The sequence below is a fragment of the Delphinus delphis genome, chromosome 16 (genome assembly GCF_949987515.2).
Source record: "Delphinus delphis chromosome 16, mDelDel1.2, whole genome shotgun sequence".
Lineage (NCBI taxonomy): Eukaryota > Metazoa > Chordata > Mammalia > Artiodactyla > Delphinidae > Delphinus > Delphinus delphis.
Window position 1 is genome coordinate 5863185 of NC_082698.1, and position 22522 is coordinate 5885706.

At 48.6% G+C, this 22522-nt stretch overlaps 1 protein-coding gene across 3 annotated transcripts in view; it reads left to right on the forward strand.

The window, feature by feature from the left end:
* The window catches only part of C16H10orf90 (chromosome 16 C10orf90 homolog), a 228214-nt gene that overhangs the window by 195174 nt on the left and 10518 nt on the right, over positions 1-22522 (forward strand). For 2 of the 3 annotated variants that reach the window (XM_060033518.1, XM_060033520.1), the window contains 3 exons: positions 890-1180; positions 4257-4441; positions 6518-6695. In XM_060033518.1, coding sequence (XP_059889501.1) covers positions 890-1180; positions 4257-4441; positions 6518-6695 — 654 coding nt within the window. The remainder of the gene's footprint in view (positions 1-889; positions 1181-4256; positions 4442-6517; positions 6696-22522) is intronic. The other variant, XM_060033521.1, reaches the window with a different exon arrangement.

The window sequence follows — 22522 nt, forward strand, 5'->3', positions numbered from 1 at the left end:
GGAAGTGCTGTAATTTATTTAACGGTCTCCTGCTGATGAGCACAAGGTGGTTTCCAGACCTTTGCTATTACAATGTGGCAACAAGCAACACGTTGTTCACCTTTTAGACCCACTGCGTTATTAGAGCTGAGCACAGACAGCTGATAAATTACATCCTGCATCTGCACTTGCCATAGGACGTAACCCAGCATCATTGTTTCTGGAAGAATAATGATAATGGACATTTATTAAATGTTTACTGTGTATCAGGTACTGTGCTAAACACCTTAGCTGGATCATTATTTTGTTATAGTATTACCTTGATTTTAACATTTAGTATTTATATTAATAATATGCTTACATGGTTTATCATATAAAATATGATTATATACATTCCATAAATATATTACTTATTATTTAAATAGGTAAATTTATTATAAAAATAAATATATTAAAATTAAACATAATATTTAACATTATTACCTTGTTATAGTATTATCTCAATTTTATAGATGAGGCCAGATAGCATATAAGTGGTGGAGGGGGGATTTGAACCCAAGGTATCTTCCTCCAGAGTCAAGGTGCTAAACCACCCAGTCAATTATCTACCAGCTGGAAGGTCTTTTGAGCTCCTAAGGGTACCAGGGAGCACGGTCTCTTCAGAGCCACGTGCATGAGAGCAGTGCATGTAGAGGGGCTCCCGAGTGAACCCCGGGGACATCTGGCCAGAACTGGTGACCACATGTCGTTGCTGGGTGAGCACATGCACGTCGGCATCGATGACGCCTGTCCCCTCGAGGCAGCACTGCAGCCCATCTGCCTGTCTCTGGGAGAGCGTGGCGTGCAGAAGTCAGCACGTTAGACGCGGGCTCATCAGATGTTTTGAGCACAATTCTCATTTTATTTTTAGTAGAACCAAAAGTATTTTCTGGAAGCTGCGAGAAGCAACAAGAGGGAGCACACGTGACTGTGTCTGCTTCCCCAGTGGAACAGAAGCTGGTTAAAGATCCCCTTCCTGATGGGTCTAGCTCTCCAAGCAACAGCTGTCAGTCTAGTGACCTCTCTGAACCCGCAGAGAGTCAACAGCAAAGCGTCCCGAAACTCAGCTTCCCTTTACCTGGATCCCTTTGCCCCTTCCAAGGTTTATGCACATCTCTGCAGGAAGACCGCAGTGTTCAGACAGAAAGAGAGTTCCTGGAAGGTAAGGAGCGAGGGAGGTATAGGGCTGAGATGATTCTTCCTTAATCTTCATAGGGAACATGGTGCAGGGTCTTCCTGGGCCCTGGTTCACTTGAGCTTCCCTTAGGAATCTGCCTTTTCTCCAACTGTACAAGCAGAGAAGAAGCAGGACCAGCAGGTTTAAATAGTGGGCAAGTTCTACCTCCCAAGCAGCGAGAAGACAGCACTGCATGGGTCAGGAAATCCCAGCCCTACTGTGCACGAGGCCAGCATTGCCTGAAGCTGAGAAGAAGGCCACTCCCAGGTGCCCGGCAGGTTCTCGGGCCTCGTTAGGGAACAGTTGAGACCCGGGGTGGCTGCCCTGAAGGCAGCGGGTGCGCCAGACTGAGGGTGGTCCTCAGTAACCGACTGGCCAGGATAACGGCCGGGGCGTGGAGACCCCACATGTGCCAGGCTCTCAACAAACAGAGCGCACTGACCTCACAGTGCCTTGAAGATAGGTCCCCGTCTCAGCCTCTCACAGAAGTCAAACCAGGCCATCATTTCTCTAAAGGCCAAGTGGCTGACCCCTACGAATATTGCAGCGACCATTGATATATAAAAAAACATAGGAATAAAATAGAAAAAAGATCTGTGGTGCCCAGTTATAACAGAGGAAAGTTTAGATTTCCTATCACTCTAAAGATTTTCCCAAAGAGCTGTGGATAAGGACACAAAGGAAAAGATTATAGAGCTTTGGATTATAAAAGTTAACATATTTATGGTAATTGAGAAAAACGTTTTTTCCTGAAACCCAAGTGAATCCCTAGCTCATTATTCATCAATACATTAAAGGAGTATGTATTGAATACCCACTGTATACCATCAAAGAAGCATTTATTAAACACCTACTGTGTGCCAGGCACTGTGCACGGTGCTTCCTGCCCTCCAGGTGCTCTCAGTCCGGTACCGGAGACATCGGGGTTGTAACTGTGCCTGTGATGAGCCATCAGGAAGCTGAGGATGGCCCCAGATGCTGCAAGGAGGGGCTGGACAGAGGCACCTTCCTCAAGGAAATGATTTTGAGAAAGAACTTGAAAGCTGATTAGAGGTTTAAAAATCAGACCCTAAGGTGAAGAGCATCGCAGGCTGAGGGAAAAGCACACACAAAACAAAGGATGGATGGAAAGAGCATGGTTGATTAGGGGTCCAGGGGACCGGAGTGCAGGGGTGGAGGGGGGGCTAGTGTGAATCCAGGGTCCCGTGGGTCAAGTTGGAAGGTCCGTATAAATCCACTAAAAGAGTCTGGACTGAAGCCTGGGCCAAGTCCTTGAAGGGGAAGAGACCTAATTAGATTTGCTCTGAAGGTGATTGTCTCCTGGACAATGTGGAGACCGGATGGGAGAGGGCCAGGCAGGGAGGCTGAGACTGGCTAGAGATGAGTACAGACCATGCCACTGGGGAGGACTGGCCACAGTAGTAGAGACTTTGAAGATAATGGACAAAGCTTTGTCGTGAGTAATGGAGAAGATGAGTGTGTCAGGACTGCCCTTGCGTCGCCGGATCTGTGGAGGGGAAGGATGGGAGGAAACCGTGGCTTCCCTGAGTATAGGGTGAGCTGGAATAAAGGTTCACAAGAGGTGGAAACAGTACCACAGAAAGTGTAATTAGCTCTAGCCGTAGGGGGTTGGGGGACAGATATCTGGGTTAGTGGTTAGGCCTGAAGCAGGGATGGGGAAGCAACAGGGAAATCTCCAGAAAAAAACTGGAGCAAATGCTTAGAAGAACAAGGAGAAGGATTTGCGAACCTGTAAGCAGCATGTTGTTGGTAGAGCATCAAAATTGGTGGCTGGAGGGCAACACCCACCATGAACAAGCCATGCGAAGTCTGCTTTCCTTGTAGGGCTTGTAGGTAGTAGGGAACATTGATGGATTTGGGGTGGAGACAGGATAGCTGGTCCAGACCACAGAGGATCTGGGTGTGAATGGCAGAGGTTATGATGGGGGGTCAGTTAGGACATTCATGGGACCATGGAGATGCGTCCTGTGGCCACCTCTCCACGCCCAACAGAACTAGCTGCTTCTGGGCACCTGGGCTGGCAGTGTGGAGAGAGGCATGGTGAGCATGACATGGTCCAGCCCTCAAGGGAGTCACAGGCCTGCGGGGTTAAAGCATCCTGTGACGGGCCCACTGATGCTGCCAAGTGTGTGAAGTGTGCTCCACGGCAGGTACACAGAGGAGGCAGGAGGGGGCGTTTTCCTGAAAAACTCAGCCTAGAGGTAGGAGGTCACTGGGTGGGCACCAAAGGGGCTTCGTGGAGATGGGAAGGCATGTGTACGAGGAGTGAGGGGACCACTCGTGAGTCTCAGAACCGGAGAGGGTTGGTAAGGCTGTGGTTAGGGCTCGTGTGGTGAGGGGAGTCAGGGAGCACAGATGGGAAGAGTGGGCTGGGACAGACCCTGTGTTCCAAGTGGAGCAGTTGGTCAGTGAGGGCTAAGTGAATACGTATGAATCGCCCACTTTCACCGCCCCAAAGGCAGCCCTGCCCGAAATGCTGTGGCATGAACTCATCCTCTGATCTCTTCCACCAAGGAGTGTCAAAATGGCTTCAGGATGGAGCCCAGTCCCGCGCTGAGACAGAGTTCCAATTATGAATGTAAAGCCAGAGCTAGTCTCTGGTAGATTAAGGGGAGGGAGAGATAATTGAACACCGTTCCTGTGTCTTACATCATTAGCGTAGCAAAGATAAGGTAAATTAATACACGGTCCCCAAACAACCCAACTGAAATAATTGTACAGGACACACGTAATAGGAAGCGCAGAATAGAAAAAGTTTCTTTGCATCGGGAGCAAAGGCATTTTGAATGTCAGAAGCCAAGGGAATACCTCCACGGCATCACTAGCCAGTCTCAAGGTCTGGCTGCCTACGAACATGCCTCCCCGTGACCAGGGCAGCTGGGCGTCTGTGATGAGGCGTGATCTCGTGGGCTTAACGAGGCCCATTAATAACCCACTGGTGTTTCTATTTTCAAAATTGTCTTCTGTGTCTCATGGCCTTGAGGAACCAGGAGAAAATCACTGGGCGCTCTCTAAATGGAATTCTAATCTTCTCTCCCAGGAGATTACACGTGCTGTGACTTGGTTGTTAAAATAAAGGAATGCAAGAAGAGTGAGCAGCCCACCACGCCCGAGCCCGAGCCAGCGCCCACTGAGCCAGAAACCCCCCAGGGACCAGGGACCCACGACCTGCCGGAAGACTGTTCCAAGAGCCCGCAAATGCCCACAAGCTCCTTGACCTTGCAGGTAAGGCCTTCCGTGCATCCCGGCGTGATTCCCGCCAAGGGGAGACTTCTCCCGGGGAGCCTGTGGGCACATGACCTCACTTCTGCTTCTGAGGCTGGAGACATGACTCAGCTTCCTGGTGGCTGTGTGACTCTGGGCAGGTCCCCTAACCTCTCTGGGCCTCTGTTCCACCATGTGAGTAAGGAGATGATGATGTCTACTCCCCCAGGCTAGGATGGGGATCGCATAACATCAGTAGTGACCGTGATTGGAGCAATGACAGCATTTGTTGAGAACTTTCTGGTACCCAGACACGGAGAGGGTCACTTCATGGGCGTCAGGGCCTTGCATCCTCATGGCGCCCCTGTGAGGCAGGAGTCCCTACAGCCCTATCTTCAGATAAGAACATAAGCCTTTGAAAGACTAAGGAAGTCCCAAAGTCATGGCCTTGAGTTCAAGGGTATGGAACCTCTCATTCTGTGTCCTTCCCCAATTGTAGAAGTAATATGTACACATTTTTTAAAGTTCAAAAAATACGTAGGTATAAAGATTAGAAGGACAGACCATCCGGAGCAAGCCAGCTACGCCTTCTGGGGGACACACGATGCGTGTCAGCAGCTCTGCTGGTGTGCGGCAGGCTCCACCTGCCGGCCCTGCGCCCCTGTCCCCCAGGTGGTCCCACCGTGAGAGACTCACGTGCTCCCAAAGCAGCTGGAGCCTCCATCCTCAGGGCGGGCAGCCGGGGCAGCAGCCACGCCTGGGCCCACAGGCCGTCCCCAGGGGCCATCTCTCCAGGCCCCAGTGACTCGTGCCTGGGACCTGGGGCTGGCACCTTGGAGGCCAACTGGCCAAGAGACTCCTTTCCTGGCACAGCAGCTAGGGGCGCGAACACGACACGGATGGAGCCCGCGTCGCCCTCTCCCTGGAAACCCTGAGCTCCCCGAGGGCTGGGAGAGGAATGAGGCAGAGGACGTTTACGCTGTGGCAGCACCTCCAGAGGGCCTGTGCCGAGCACCTGCTATTTGCAGAGCTGGGCAGTGGCTGTAAGGGATGCGATGTGGAGGAGACAGGGCATCTGCCATCCGGGAGCTCACAGCCCAGCATGACAGTACATGTGCGTGAATCACTCGCGCGGGGTGGTCCGTGAAGGACCAGTAAGTTCAGACTGAACAGGGAGACCTGGAAGTTTACTGGGAGAACCGAGACTTGAGCCGATGGGTGTAGCTGGGGGTGGTACTCCAGGCAGGGGATCAACTTGAACAGCGGTCTGTAAGGAATATAGGTTAAGACAGTGAAAGGCAGGGTGGGAAAAGCATGGGACACCCCCAGCTGAGGGTCGCCAGGCCATCTACCAAATGACGACGAGCCTCAGTTTTTGCCTCTGTCAAATGGGGATAAATGTGTCTGCCTTCCAGAATCAATGCGGGGATCCTCAGACGACAGAGCAGAGTGCGTCAGTGATGGTTATTCCTTTTCAGTAAATCTGTGTTAGGCGCTTCGTCCATGCACGGAGTGGTGGATGCGGTGAGAGCTGAGGCCGAAGAGGAAATACGGGAATCCTGACCTCCCCTATGGAGCTTGCAGAGCCATTCTGCAAAGGCAGAGCTCTCCTGCCGGCTCTTCCTTCCTGGGAGGAGAAGCTGTTTCCGTTAGCTATGATTACTGTTTCTCCTGAAAAGACACATGCTTCATGCTGGGAGGAGGATCTGGTTCTGTGCTTCTTAAGGCATCCAGCTCCCTGCAGAAGCAGCTGACTCGGAACGCCTCCATTCCTCTCCCACCTGTGTCGCTTTGGAATATGGAATTTAGGGCATTCAGGTTTTGGAAATGGATTAATTGACAGGGAGGAGAAGGAACGGGCGGAGGTGTGCCTTTGCACTCACAATTTGCTGCTGGTGACTGTCAGTCGTGCTGCAGTGGGGCCCCTGGTGCTGACTGAGACCTATGTTACCAGCGTGTCTGTTGCCATCTTTCCATGAGGTGTTGGGAGAAAATTGGGATGTGCTCATGCATCAGCCTCTCGACCCAATCAGACAGGTGTGTTGCCTTTCTGCGTCATTTCTCTTAAAAAGAAAATGCTTTCCTGGCTCCTCTTAGGAGGCCCTGGAAGTCCGCAAACCTCAGTTCATTTCTCGCTCGCAAGAACGTCTGAAGAAGCTAGAACACATGGTACAGCAGAGAAAAGCCCAGCAGAAGGAGAGCCTGGGCCAGAAGCAGAGTCTCCTTCCTGTCCGCGCCAATAAGAAGCAGTTCACCGTTCCCCACCCTCTTAGCGGTAAGCTACAGGTGGCTCGGGAGGGCTGGCGAGACTGCCCGATCCTGGGGCCGCGACCTTCACCCAGGCCGGTGGTCCAAATGGTGCCCCTGCCCTGTGCAGGACTCATGTTCGCCCAAGTACCCAAACCTCAGGGTCATACAGCCTCCCCCGGAAGCCAGCCCGTCCTGAGAGATCATGTACGGGCACTGGACTCAGCAGAGATAACTTGGGACACAAATTTACCCTTTTAGCTGGGAAAGCAGCAGCCCAGGGTAGCCGGCTCCGATTCTTGTCTCCTTAACAGATATTTGCAAGAGGTGCCCTTTGCCCTTGATAGATTGCAAAACAGGTCTCGGGGTGAGAGGTTGACTCCAGCTTGTCTATATCAACATTCATCATCTTGAAACCCCTTTCCTGCCGTGAGCTCAGGGAAGGGATGGCCAGCTTGCCAAGCGCCAGGAGGCCAGTGTCGCACTGACCCTGCAAGGGCAGCGCTCATTGACTCACTGGAGAAGTCGTTACCAGGCCCCTTCTCTGGGCCAGACCCCTTTTCTGGGCCAGGCTCCGTGCTGGGAGCTGGGGAGAGTGCAGTAAGCAAGGCTGGCCTCCGTCCTTTCTTCGTGGAGCTTATAAACAGACTATTAAACCAGCGAGAATAAGAAGAGACAAGGGCACAGATGGGGACATGGGATCACATTCTGATGGCCTGCCAACTCAAATCTTAAAATCTGGAGGCCTGGGGAAACCTCCGTTTTATTTCTTTGGATAGACGAACAAGATCTTTCTTCCTAGGAAAATGTTCCGGCCCCCAGGAGGTGAAATCATGGGTCTAATTCTGAATAAAAGTCCTCTGGGGAAATAACCATATTCAATAAAATGCAGCTTAGCAAATATTACCAAGATCTTACAGGGGGGATGGGGGGGACAGAGGACAGAGGGGTTGGAATAGGATTCCTGTTAACCACGGGCAGGCTAGGTCCCCCACCGCCCCCCGCAGTTCTGCTGGGGGAGTCGTCCAAGACCCCAGAAAGGGCAAACTTGAATGTATCCTTCTCATGGTGAAGGATTTAGCAGTACACCTGCTCCTCAGCCCCAGTAACACTTCCCAGGATGCTAAGAAAAGGAAATCAACAAAATACACGTGCAAAGACTTTCCCTGCTTGAAAATGTGTCTCTCATCGGCTTTGGAAGCCGATTGGCAGCTATAGACTATTTGGGTGTGTTCTCTGGCGGCTCCTTAGTTTCTGGCTCAACAGAGCGCAATCTGGGTTCGGGTACAGATTTCTCAGGTTGCCATGAGGCACCAAGCGTCAGTTACAACCGGGGGTCCCCCCAGGGCCTTCAGTGTCCAGGCTTGTTCTGGGGAGGGCTGCCAGGGTGCCCGCGGTGTGTGGGCCACTTGGCCTCCACGTTTTTGAAGATCCTGCTTGATGAAAATGGTTAGATAAACAGATGTGTTGTCAACAAATATAAAACAGTGTCACGTTAGAGCTCAACATACGTATACACAAAAAACGGTGTCTAAGAGTCTTGCTCTTCGGTCAGCTCCCGTCACTTTGTGTAGAAAAAAATGGAGACGCGTGGACATTTGGGAACTTGTTATGCGTGGGGCCATTCCTGCTCGTCCCCTGGGCCAGCTGCCTTCCGGCCGTGCCACACCGTGGGCCTCAGTGTCCTGGAATATCATCATCTCAAATATCAGAGGGAAGCTGCCTTGGTCATCTGTATACATTTCCTAGGGCTGCTGTAAGAAATGACCCTAGACTGGGTGGGTGGCCAAAGTAACAGAACTTGATTCTCTCGTCGTCTGGAGGCCAGAAATCCAAAATCCAGGTGTCCACAGGACCGAGTCCTTCCTGAAGCTCAGAGGGAGAATCCATCCTATGCCCCTCTGCTCGCTCCGGTAGCTTCTGGCAGCTTCTAGCATTCCTTGGCATTGGTTGGCTTATAGATGCGTCATTCTAATCCCCGCCTTTGTCTCCCTTGTGTCTGTGTGTCTTTGTGTCCAAATTTCCTCTTATAAGGGCACCAGTCATTGGAGTAGGGTCCACCCTCATCCAGTATGACCTCATTTTAACTTGCATACAACTGCAAAGACCCTATTTCCAAATCAAGTCACAGATACAAGGGAGGGGTCTTGAACATATCTTTTTGGGGAGACAGTTCTATCCACTCCATCAGCCTGTGGTGATGTTTTGCCCCAAACAGATATTATCCTTACATGTTCACATTCCTTTGAATGAAAATCTTAAAATCATGTATATAATAAAAGGTGATCAGACCCAGTCTTAAATAACCGAGGCACCTTTTTATTACCCAAATTCCGAGACGGTCCTGATGACTAGAATGCTCTGGGCAGGCTTCAGCGCATGATTTTATGGCCGCTCTTCCGATCCCCGCGGTATTTATGGTTGATGAGAGGTTTACTCTCGTGTTTGTTTGTGTTAGGTCAGCTCAATCAGACAACTTCTGAAACGAGAGCCTTGTGCGAGCTCTGGACAAGCGCAGGGAGTGCTTAAGGCTCCGTTAATCGAGTCTGCAGTACACATCTTGTCTTCAGCCTGTCTGCTGGCAAGATGATAAAAGCAAGATGCAGATGTTTTTCTTACACGCTAAATTAGTTAATAAATCATATTCGTGAACGAGCTCCGGCTACAGTGTCAAGACATCTGTTAGAGGGGAGCCTCGGATTGCTTTCCGAGCTGAGATAGCTGCCTCTGATCAGGGCCCGCCTGGCACAGACCTGAGAGGTTCGGGTGGGACCTCCGGCAGCTGACAAACACCCACTTGCGGAGAGGCTGCTGGGAAAGTGCGCACCTGATATCCAGGACAATTACAGTGAGGGCCAGAGGGCCGGCTCGGCTTCCTGTTGGCTGATGAATCCTGAGCAGCCTCTAAGGCACAGGGGCAGTGACACACGTGTGCGGACACGCGTGTGTGTGAGTTTTCAGTTGGCTCCCTGTGTGGAGATGGGGGATTTTCAGGGCCAGCTGGGACCAGAGCGAGTCTGGGAAGCAGCGTTATAAAGGTCCTGCCTACAGCCCCAGCCTGTCCTAATACCTCATCTTCTGTAGCTTGAGTTCCCAAAGCCAACACATGCCTGGCCTCTTTCCTTGTCCAGGAGCCACCTGGGCCACCTGGGCTTGGCTCCAGCAGTGACACAAGGAACATCTTCACCCATCTCTTAGCAAACCCTTCTTGAGAACCCACTGTGTGCCAGCCACAGTCCCTGGTCTCAGGGACCTCCCCACCTCTTGGGGAAAACACACAGGTAAAGAGGCAATGACCTTGGAATTTGCTAAGTGCCATGAAAGGGGGTTGCCATGGCAAACCACGGGTGGTGGACTCGCTCCCACCTTGGGATACGGTCCTGACGGAGGAGACCTCGTACTGCATTAGGATGAGGAGAGACTATGAGGGTGCGTCATGGGGCAGGGTGGGGAGGGCAGGATGTGCTGGGGGAGGGTGTGGAAGCACTGTAGGGAGAGGTCGCTGGGTGCTCAGATCAGCTATGGCTGGACCGTAAAATGGGGATGGGGAGCAGAGGGGGAGACAGAAGCGCCAAAGGGGAGTCCAAGGGGCTACCAGGCATTGTATATGCTGCTTCTGGGTTTCTCCTTGTTCTGCCGTCAAAGCTGAGGCTATGTAGCTCCAGGCAAGACGTGAGGAAGGCAGTCTAGGGCAAGGCAGTGGAGTGCCGAAGGGCAACAGTTGCAGCGGTTCCTAGGCGATGGGGTCGGTGGGACTGGTGACTGCCGAGTCATGGGGAGAAGATGAGCCTCGAGGAGTCTGGGGGAAGGGCGGGAGGCCGGCCTTTGTTCTCAGCGTCTGAGGTACTGACTCTCTAACCTGTGGGCCTCTCTCTCCTTCCCCAATCAGGGCTCCACCTGCCCATGTCCCCTGAGTTACCTGGGACATAGGTGGGGCTTCCCCATAGTCTCTGCACAGCTCCTGGGGTCCCGGGGGGAGGGATTGGTCATGTTGAAAGGCTGACCGTAACCTGGAATTAGAGAGTTCCAGAGTCAGTCATTGCTTCTGCCCGGCAGGATGCATTTGAGGGAGGATGGGCTGAAAGCACGTGGGAAGCATCAGGTACAGCACCCCCAGGTAGTAGGCAGTTTCGCACCTGCAGTTAGTAGGTGGTACAGCACCCGTAGGTAGGGGCTCAGTCAGTATCTCCTGGTGACCAGTCTGTGGCGTGATCCTGCCCTCACTGCGACTCCCCCAGCCGGGGCCGCACCACCTTCAGCTTTTGAGCCTCCCTGGATTCCATGCTCACCCTGCAGCCCAGACCCCTCCCAGCCTAGCTTGCCCACCTGCCTACCTGTCCCAGTTGGTCTCATTGGCTGTCCTTCTTTATCTCCGGGAACATTCACCATCAGTGCCCCCAAACCACCTGACAGAAGCCCTGTCTGTCCCGCTTCCTCTCTGCCCTGCAACATGCTGCCTAACCCCCCCAGTCCATCTCAAGTCTAGCTTCTGTCTTACTATCTTACCCCCAAGGCTCTTTCCCGTGACTCCTGTAATGCATGACCTGGGCTGTGTGCTGACTTTCACTTCTCAGTTGAGCACTTTGCTCACTGGGAATCACTGCTGCTCGCTGCTCTGTACTCAATGCTGCAGCCACTAGGAAAGCTGGGCAGTGCTCAAACGCAGCTCGGGTTGGCTTGCCTCCATCTCAGTTTATGTCCCCTCTAATGTTTGGCGTGGTCCTCCTGGCTCTTCCAGATTGTCGTCTTAACCTGTGAGTGTGTAGGAAACCCATCAGGAAGATGGCTTCAGGAAAACCTTTCTTCCAGGAAGCCCTCCCTGACTGCTCCCACCCAGTCTCCACCTCCCTACCTCTTCCACGGGAGCACTCCTGTCTCTTGTATCTCTCTACACGGTCTACCTTCTTACCTTTTCACTTTGGATTACAGCCATGTGAGTGTGCCGGAAGAACCCCCCTGGATTCTAAGCGCCAGTGGGCACACACCACCCCAGGTCACTCTGGGAAGCGCTGCCGCGTGTAGCAAAGCAGACTAACTTAATCTGAATTGCATTATCCGTACTTCCCAAGGTGAGCCAAGCACAGCCATTTAACTCACAGACCAGCAGAGGAGCGGAATTCTCCTGAAGGCACTGCAGAATTGCTTCTCTGGCTGATCTGCTTTCGCTGATGATTTTTGGCTGGAGCAGGTATTAAAATTAATTTGCATTCTCTGAGCATGTAGCTAGAAAAGTGACCCAGCAGATATGAGATGGCTGGGGAAGTCATTGCAGTAATAAAAATGTGCTGTTCATCACGCAGCTAGCACTGGCCACACCGCCCCTGTTAGTGCTGATCTGATCTCATGAATGTTTCTCCATCAATCTTCTGAATAAATATTTGGACCTAGTTCTCCCAATATTACTCACAAAGGAATTTTAAATGCGCTTATCAGATAAAAGTCAATTGTTACTTCATCAGTCTGCAAAGAAAACAAGAAGCATGATTTAGCTAAAAGACTGTTTCCCTAATTCAGAGATATTTGCACGTACACTATTACTGGTGTCCTTCTCGGACCAATGATAAAGGTTTCGTGTTGTGTCTTTTTCTAAGAAACGAGGGAAAAAAAGATCACTCTATGTCTGTTGATTAGAAGTAGACCTATTTTATTCTAATTAAAATAATTAAACACAGAATTGTAGAATGGTAAGGGAAAATGTCTTTATGGGAACTCTCCCAATTGCCTGGATTTTATTTTCCAAATGATTTCCCTTTTATCCCACAGTGCAGTTCAGTAATAAACCTTGCAGTGACACTAAGGATATAAATCTACTTGGCAACCAGAATGAAAGTTTATTCATCATCTATAAATCACGGTATTTTGTGGTTCTCTAAATCAGCGGTCCCCAACCTTTCTGGCACCAGGGACTGGTTTCGTGGAAGGCAATTTTTCCACAGACTGGGGGGTGGGGGGATGGTTTCGGGATGACTCAAGCACATTACATTTATTGTGCACTTTATTTCTATTATTATTACATTGTAATATATAATGAAATAATTATACAATCCACGATAATGCAGAATCAGTGGGAGCCCTGAGCTTGTTTTCCTGCAACTAGGTGGTCCCATCTAGGGGTGATGGGAGACAGTGACACCCGAAGTGTGTTGCTTGTGTCCCGTCTTAATTGTCACTTGCCAATTGTCACTTGTCACTGATGGGTTTGTTTTTTTTTTACATCTTTATTGGAGTATAATTGCTTTACAGTGGTGTGCTATTTTCTGCTTTATATCAAAGTGAATCAGTTATACATATACATATGTTCCCATATCTCTTCCCTCTTGCGTCTCCCTCCCTCCCACCCTCCCTATCCCACTGCTCTAGGTGGTCACAAAGCACCGAGCTGATCTCCCTGTGCTATGCGGCTGCTTCCCACTAGCTATCTGTTTTACTTTTGGTAGTGTATATATGTCCATGCCACTCTCTCACTTTGTCACAGCTTACCCTTCCCCCTCCCCATATCCTCGAGTCCATTCTCTAGTAGGTCTGTGTCTTTATTCCTGTCTTACCCCTAGGTTCTTCATGATATTTTTTTTTCTTAAATTCCATATATATGTGTTAGCATACGATATTTGTCTTTCTCTTTCTGACTTACTTCACTCTGTATGACAGACTCTAGGTCCATCCACCTCATTACAAATAGCTCAATTTCGTTTCTTTTATGGCTGAGTAATATTCCATTGTATATATGTGCCACATCTTCTTTATCCATTCATCTTCGATGGACACTTAGGTTGTTTCCATGTCCTGGCTATTGTAAATAGAGCTACAATGAACATTTTGGTACATGACTCTTTTTGAATTATGGTTTTCTCAGGGTATATGCCCAGTAGTGGGATTGCTGGGTCAAATGGTAGTTCTATTTGTAGTTTTTTAAGGAACCTCCATACTGTTCTCCATAGTGGCTGTACCAATTCACATTCCCACCAGCAGTGCAAGAGTGTTCCCTTTTCTCCACACACTCTCCAGCATTTGTTGTTTCTAGATTTTTTGATGATGGCCATTCTGACTGGTGTGAGATGATATCTCATTGTAGTTTTGATTTGTATTTCTCTAATGATTAGTGATGTTGAGCATTCTTTCATGTGTTTGCTGGCAATATGTATATCTCCTTTGGAGAAATGTCTATTTAGGTCTTCTGCCCATTTTTGGATTGGGTTGTTTGTTTTTTTGTTATTGAGCTGCTTGTAAATTTTGGAGATTAATCCTTTGTCAGTTGCTTCATTTGCAAATATTTTCTCCCATTCTGAGGGTTGTCTTTTGGTCTTGTTTATGGTTTCCTTTGCTGTGCAAAAGCTTTGAAGTTTCATTAGGTCCCATTTGTTTATTTTTATTTCCATTTCTCTGGGAGGTGGGTCAAAAAGGATCTTGCTGTGTCGGGTTTTGATATGAGTCTGCAAGCAATTGATTTATTATGGTCTCTGTGCAGTCAAACCTCTCAGCTAATGATAATCTGTGCCTGCAGCCGCTCCCCAGCGCTAGCATCACTGCCTCAGCTCTACCTCAGATCATCAGACATTAGATTCTCATAAGAAGAGCGCAACCTAGATCCCTCGCACGCACAGTTCACAGCAGGGTTCGTGCTCCTATGAGAATCTAATGCCGCCGCTGATCTGACAGGAGGCGGAGCTCAGGCCGTAATGCGAGCGATGGGGAGCGGCTGTAATTACAGATGAAGCTTTGCTCGCTCGCCCGCCACTCACCTCCTGCTGTGCAGCCCGGTTCCTAACAGGCCACGGGCCGGTATCAGTCTGTAGCCTGGGGGTTGGGGACCCCTGCTCTAGATAATGCTGGGAAACCCTGAAATTGGAGCAGTGAATCTCACATCAACAGCTAGCCTTTCAGACATGTTCTAGATGTTGCTCTTTTATGGTGAAGTGCGATTTGAGCCATTGTCACGCTTCCTTTATATGGGTAATTTAAACTTGCTGTTCAAACACACACATTCTTAAGAAAATGTGGCGAAAGTACACCAGGTTTTATATATCCATATATATAAAGTCCTATTCTGTAGCTACAAATACTAACTTTGAAAACTGAGAACGAATTATAACCGTTAATATTCTGCAGTTGTCACTTCTCTCCCCAGCATCCTTAAGCCTAGACTATCCAGAATGCGTTCCCGAGGGAGACCAATCCCTTCAGACTGTTTTGTATGCTGTGTTCTCTGGGAGGTTTGCAATGCTCATGTATGTGAAGGGCACTGATAAGTTCTCTAAACTTCTTTGACCTTGGAATGCTTTTACCTGACTCTTGAGACTCCACTTTGGAAATATAGCTCTAGGAACGTTTGCTTATAAAAATATCTACCATGTTTTGCCAAAGAAACCCCAACTGGAGTTTCCATCTGCCATTTCCCACAGGAATCTGGGACTGTGAGAAGGAGGTCTTATTCTCCTTATCTGAATCCCTTTGGTCCAGCAATTCCAGAAGGTGATGACTGAGGACCCTGGGAACCTCTGGGCAGTGGGCTTGTGGTGCCGATTTCACAGTCTGTGGCCAGCTTGCCTCACTGGAAGCTTGTCCATTGACAGGCCCTGGACCTGTCTCCACGTGGGCTCCCCTGGCATCTGTAACAGTGTCATCATGCTGTCACCCAGCACAGAGTCCAGCAGAGAAAGAGGAACCAGTCAAAATCCCTTTGGAAAGCACTTCACAAATGTCATAATGTGAAATAACCAGGGAGGGTGGCGTTGTCCATACCAAGAGCTGAGAAAATGGCTAGAGGAAGCAGTAAGCTGCCGGAGAGCTAACTGTGCAACTAGGACAGTGACACAGGCAGCTGAATCAGACTATGCCACTGGGGTCTCTGGGGCTGGTGATCTGATTGTCTGTTGCCATGGCAAAGAGAGGTTCTCCATTCCCTCAGAATAGGGTTGCCAGATGCATTAAATGGAAGTATAGAATGCTCAGTTAAACTTACATTTCAGAGCATCAGAACACCTTTCAGCCTAAGTATGTCCCAAATATTGCACGGGATACAACTTATGCTAAAAAAAATGTTTCATTGTTGATCTGAAATGCAAATTTAACTGGGCATCCTTATTTGGCGATCCTTCCTCAAATCCTGGAAACCCATGTAGGGACTTGGCTTTTTTCCTTATCACTCTTACCTTCTCTCAGTGTTCCGCAAACGTGAGCAAGCATCAGAATCACTTAAAGGGCTTGTGAACTCACAGACCACTGGTCCAGCCCCAGAATTTCCGGTCCAGCTAACCTGGGGCGGGGCCAAGGACTTGCATTTGTACCAAGTTCCCAAGTGATGCTGAGGCTGCCGGTTCAGGGAAGGAAAGGGAAGCAGAAGCCACACAGATGTTATTAGCATTTACGTGAAAATATTAGCCTCACTTTGAGAACCACAACCATCTATCTTGTGCAGAGAATAAACAGTCCATTGATTCCATCAGTGACTCACTTCTCAGGCCTCTTACCTGTTTACTCTGAGACCTAGGCTAAGCTACTGAACGGCAAGGCCTCAGTTTGCTCATCTATAAAGACAGAAGATCTGCTTTCATGGAGAGTGGTGCCAGTTACCATTGCTGCTGTCACTGGCATCTCCACGGTTAAAGTGCACTTTCATACGGACCATCCCATGAGACCTTCCAAGGACCTTTAAAGCGGATACTGTCCCCGCACCAAGCAGAGGAGGTACAGAAGGTCAGCGAGCTTGAGTGGCCTGTCCCAGGGCACAGAGCACCGAGCTGAGGCCTAGACTGACCCAGACCTGCAGACTCGGATCCCAAATGGACACCTTTTTCATGGTATGGAGGGTCAGGCGGGCCAAAGGAAGCATCAAATGTACATCATAGGGACTTCCCTGGTGGCGCAGTGGTTGAGAATCCGCCTGCCAATGCAGGGGACACAGGTTTGAACCCTGGTCCGGGAAGATCCCACATGCAACAGAGCAACTAAGCCCACGTGCCACAACTGCTGAGCCTGCGCTCTAGAGCCTGTGTGCCACGACTACTGAAGCCCCCGTGCTCTAGGGCCCGTGCTCTGCAGCAAGAGAAGCCACCACAATGAGAAGCCCGTGCACCGCAACGAAGGGTAGCCCCCGCAACTAGAGAAAGCCTGCACACAGCAACGAAGACCCAGTGCAGCCAAAAAATTAATTAAAAAAAAAAAGGTACACCATAAAAGCACGATGTTTAATGTACTAATGCTCATATTATTTTCATGAAGCAGAAACAGTGAATTTCCTGCCGTGTGTAGTGAGGTCACTAAGAACAGGGGTCATTACATCTTACAGTCTGGGTGGAGTTGTCCAGCTCCTTTGGTTTGCCTTTGAATTCACCAGTGTGCTCATTGTGGGAAATGCTGTGCATCGCTTTGCTGGCCCCAGAGAAATGCACGTTTTAGGCAACTGATGGGAGCCCTTGACGAGGGTTCAGTTTGTGAGTGTCTGGTCTTGAGTAGGGATCTGGGTTAGTTTGTGAATCTCTGATGCTGTAGACAGTGGGGTAAGCTGAATATTCATGATATCAGCTTGTTCGGTGGCTCCTTGGGAACAGAGTTGGCCAGGCTGACAGCCAAGTAAAGTGAATCTAGAACCATAAAGGAGAAGACCCTGGGGGGCAGGGGGAAAGCAGCTTGCGATGGAGCTCTTGGGTCCGAGAGAGAGAGTAGGATGGCACCGGGGATTGTATTAAGTCTCCTTTGAAGCAGAGATGTTTCACTTGGGGATCTGGTTCCTCTAGGTGGAGGAGCTGAAGCCACGGTCCCTGGGCCTCATCTGCCTGTGTTGCATCAAGGATTCTATTACGAGGACCTGCAGGGAGGCTCGTGGGCTGCCAGTGCGCTTGGCAGACTGGCAAGCCCGCGATCCTTCTCATCACCGGCCCCGTCAGCCAAGGGCAGACCCTTCCTCAAATCCATCCTTTAGCTCCCAGCGCCCTATCTGTTCATGGAAGCCCTGAAACGGGCTTCAGTCCTGCTCTAGACTCAAGGATAAGTCTGTGCAGGAGCCAAGCTCTCTGCAGAGAGCACTATTCACTCATCTTAACCAGGAGCCTGTGGTCCATCTCATTTCTTGACCTGAGCATGAAAAGAGAAATAGATCTCCCCACAGACCTCTGGTTGATTTTTCATTTCTTAATTCTGTATGCCTTTACCTGAAGGATCGGAGAGGCTCGTTGCCTTTCTGAACTGTGACGTTAGTATCTCTCTTTTGTGTCCGAATGGGAATTGAGCATTATTTTTATATAAATGAAACGTGCAGCCTCCCCGGCCTTCCAGGCCCCTAGAATGGGTTGCTCATCCACAAACCGTCATTCAGGATCCCGCAGAAGGATAGAAGGGATTTCAGAAGAATGAGGATGTTTACAAGATTTTATCATCACAAGAGCATTTTGAAGGCAAACAACCTATGAGTCTTCAACTCGCTTTTCTACAGTGTAATGCACACCGTTTAGTTTCTGGAGGGTTAATTGGTCCAAGGCAGGCCACTCGGCTGCTACCCACGTCAGCAAATTGGAGGTCCCAGCGAGGTGAGCTGAATGGAAATGTGCAAGTAACTGGATGTAGCTCCTGAAGGCCATGATGTAATTATTCCAGAGGCAGGAGGGCCAGCTGCTCCCTGGCTTGGAAACTGACATAATGAACAGCCTCGTGACCTTCGAATACACGTGTATTGGGGCCCCTTTTCAGGAGAAGAATCCTCTAGAGATTTTCTTCCCTAAAACATATCCCATTTCCATTCATTTTGGGAGGCCCTGTCTTTCCTAGAAGATGCCGGTCAGTGTAGACTTGGCATCTACCCTCCAAACTGGCTTGTTGGCTCCCGGCTGGATTCTCTCCCACAGGCATCTCTTGGGTTTGGTGTTTTTAAGCTAGGGGAAGCAAATTCTAAAAGACCCTTCAAAGTGCTCAGGGTGACTGCAGAACATCAGCTTCTGCGAGGGCACTGCACTGATAAATCCAGTGTGAACCTGATTATCATTTAGATGACTTGTTCAATAGGGAAAATGAAGCTTTGCCATCAGCTGTAGATAAGGACTCTGTGTGGAGGAAAATGAGCTCTGGCCTCATAAACAACCAGTCATGCTGGTGTCTGGGGGATCCCTGCTGCCTCCTGCTGACACTGTCAGCTAGCTGCCTGGATGTTGAGGCCACCTGTCCCCATCTGTGCATGCGTGTTTGCACGTGTGTGACGTGAGGGCTGTAATAAACACCCGCGTGTGTTTATAGAGATTGATGGGATGTCAGGACTTGGCTTCGACTCAGCTGCTCCCCGAGAACAGCCTCAGGAGCACCAGACTCTCGGTAGCTCGTTGTGTGCTGACCTGAATCGGGCTCAGTGTGTCTGGCCTTTGCCACGCGAAGTTAGCAACAGGCCAGTAGTTTGGATACGATGATAAGCCAGACACAAGAGATTCAGGTTTAAAAAAAAAAAAAAAGAAGAAGAAGTGTTTTCCAGGAAGACAGAAATAGGCAATTTACCTCAGTAATTTGCTTGGGGGGTGGGGAAAACCCCTGCTGTGTTTGAATGATAAAACAGGAGGTAAATACAAGGGCCGTTCTTTCCTCTGTGTTAGTGAATTAGAACACGTACAGCTTCAAGGAAAATCCAGAAAAGACCCATAAGCTAGCAGAAAATTGTTCTCACCAGTCACTTTAATTTTATAAAGGTAGAATTTCCATTAAAAGGGAATTGATAGATGAGCTTTCACTGTATTTTTGAGCAAAGTGCGTGCAGGATGGTTTCCATCTTATGAAATGAGGTCCTGCTGTATGATTCCCTGAAGAGCTGTCTCTTGCTGCAGGCTGGTCCCCATGGTCCTGCTCTCTCTCTTTCTCTTTTTAAAATTTATTTTATTCAAGTATAGTTAATTTACAATGTGTTAATTTCTGCTGCACAGCAAAGTGAGATATATATATGTGTGTGTGTGTGTGTGTGTGTGTATATATATATATATATATACACACACACACATACATACACATTTCTTTTTCATATTCTTTTCCATTAAGGATTATCATAGGGTATTGAATATAGTTCCCTGTGCTATACAGTAGGACCTTGTTGTTTATTCATTCTATATATAATAGTCTGCATCTGCTAACCCCAAACTCCCAATCCATCCCTCCCGCGTAAAGCCTGGTTTTCTCTTCCACCTTCATAACTCTCATGGCTCATGTTCGGTGAGTGTAGGTGAGTCCTGAGTCCTCCCACTTCCCAGCTGTGCTGAGCGCTGCTGTCATCTTTTGCTTACCTGGCTGCAATGGTCTGACCTATCTCCCTGCTGCCACGTTCGAATTTTCTCCACCCAGTTGGCGCGTGTTCTGAACAGCTGCTGGAGTCGGCCTTTAAGAATTCAAATCAGATCCCCTGCTTAAAACCCCACGTGGTGACTCCCTCTTGTGAGAGCACTGGAATCACAACTAACTCCGGAACAATTACTGACAGGAAGACGCTGGAACTCACCAAAAAAGATACCCCACATGCAAAGACAAAGGAGAAGCCACAGTGAGATGGTAGGAGGGGCGCAATCACAATAAAATCAAATCCCATAACCGCTGGGTGGGTGACTCACAAACTGGAGAACACTTATACCACAGAAGTCCACCTACTAGAGTGAAGGTTCTGAGCCCCATGTCAGGCTTCCCAACCTGGGGGTCTGACAATGGGAGGAGGAATTCCTAGAGAATCAGACTTTGAAGGCTAGTGGGATTTGACTGCAGGACTTCAACAGGACTGGGGGAAACAGCGACTCCACTCTTGGAGGGCACACACAAAGTAGTGTGCGCATCGGGACCCAGGGGAAGGAGCAGTGACCCCATGGGAGACTGAACCAGACCTACCTGCTAGTGTTGGAGGGTCTCCTTCAGAGGCAGGGGGTGGCTCACCGTGAGGACAGGAAACTGGCAGCAGAAGTTCTGGGAAGTACTCCTTGGCATGAGACCTACAAGAGTCTGCCATTAGCCCCACCAAAGAGCCTGGTAGGCTCCAGTGTTGGGTCGCCTCAGGCCAAACAACCAACAGGGAGGGAACCCAGCCCCTCCCACGAGCAGACAAGTAGATTAAAGTTTTACTGACCTCTGCCCACCACCAGTCCCTCCCATCAGGAAACTTGCACAAGCCTCTTAGATAGCCTTATCCACCAGAGGGCAGACAGCAGAAGCAAGAAGAACTACAATTCTGCAGCCTGTGGAAGGAAAACCACATTCACAGAAACATAGGCAAAATGAAAAGGCAGAGGGCTATGTACCAGGTGAAGGAACAAGTTAAACCCCAGACAAACAACTAAATGAAGTGGAGATAGGAAACCTTCCAGAAAAAGATTTCAGAATAATGATAGTGAAGATGATCCAGGACCTCAGAAAAAGAATGGAGGCAAAGATTGAGAAGATGCAAGAAATGTTTAAAAAAGACCTAGAAGAATTAAAGAACAAACACCTAGAAGAATTAAACAAACAAACAGAGATGAACAATACAATAACTGAAATGAAAAATACACTAAAAGGAATCAATAGTAGTATAACTGAGGCAGAAGAACGGATAACTGACCTGAAAGACAGAATGGTGGAATTCACTGCTATGGAACAGAATAAAGAAAAAAGAATGAAAAGAAATGAAGACAGCCTAAGAGACCTCTGGGGCAATATTAAACCCAACAACATTCACATTATAGGGGTCCCAGAAGGAGAAGAGAGAAAGAAAGGACCTGAGAAAATATTTGAAGAGATTATAGTCGAAAACTTCCCTAACATGGGAAAGGAAATAGCCACCCAAGTCCATGAAGCACAGAGAGTCCCAGGCAGGATAAACCCAAGGAGAAACACACCAAGACACATAGTAATCAAATTGACAAGAATTAAAGGCAAGGAAAAATTATTGAAAGCAACAAGGGGAAAATGACAAATAACGTAGAAGAGAACTCCCATAAGGTTAACAGCTGAATTCTCAGCAGAAACTCTACAAGCCAGAAGGGAGTGGCATGATATATTTAAAGTGATGAAAGGGCAGAACGTACAACCAAGATTACCCAGCAAGGATCTCATTCAGATTTGATGGAGAAATCAAAAGCTTTACAGACAAGCAAAAGCTAAGAGAATTCAGCACCACCAAACCAGCTCTACAACAAATGCTAAAGGAACTTCTCTAAGTGGGAAACACAAGAGAAGAAAAGGACCTACAAAAACAAACCCAAAACAATTAAGAAAATGGTAATAGGAACATACATATCGATAATAACCTTAAATGTGAATGCATTAAATGCTCCAACCAAAAGACACAGGCTTGCTGAATGGATACAAAAACAAGACCCATATATATGCCATCTACAAGAGACCCACTTCAGACCTAGGGACACATACAGACTGAAAGTTAGGGGATGGAAAAAGATATTCCATGAAAATGGAAATCAAAAGAAAGCTGGAGAAGATAAACAAAATTGATTAACCATTAGCCAAACTCATCAAGAAAAAGAGGGAGAAGGACTCAAATGAATAAAATTAGAAATGAAAAAGGAGAAGTTACCACAGACACCACAGAAATACAAAGCATCCTAAGCGACTACTACAAGCAACTCTATGCCAAAAAAATGGACAACGTGGAAGAAATGGACAAATCCTTAGAAAGGTATAAACTTCCAAGACTGAACCAGGGAGAAATAGAAAATATGAACAGACCAATCACAAGTAATGAAATTGAAACTGTGGTAAAAAATCTTCCAACAAACAAAAGTTCAGGACCAGATGACTTCACAGGTGAATGCTATCAAACATTAGAGAAGAGCTCACACCCATTCTTCTCAAACTCTTCCCAAAAATTGCAGAGGAAGGAAAACTCCCAGACTCATTCTATGAGGCCGCCATCAC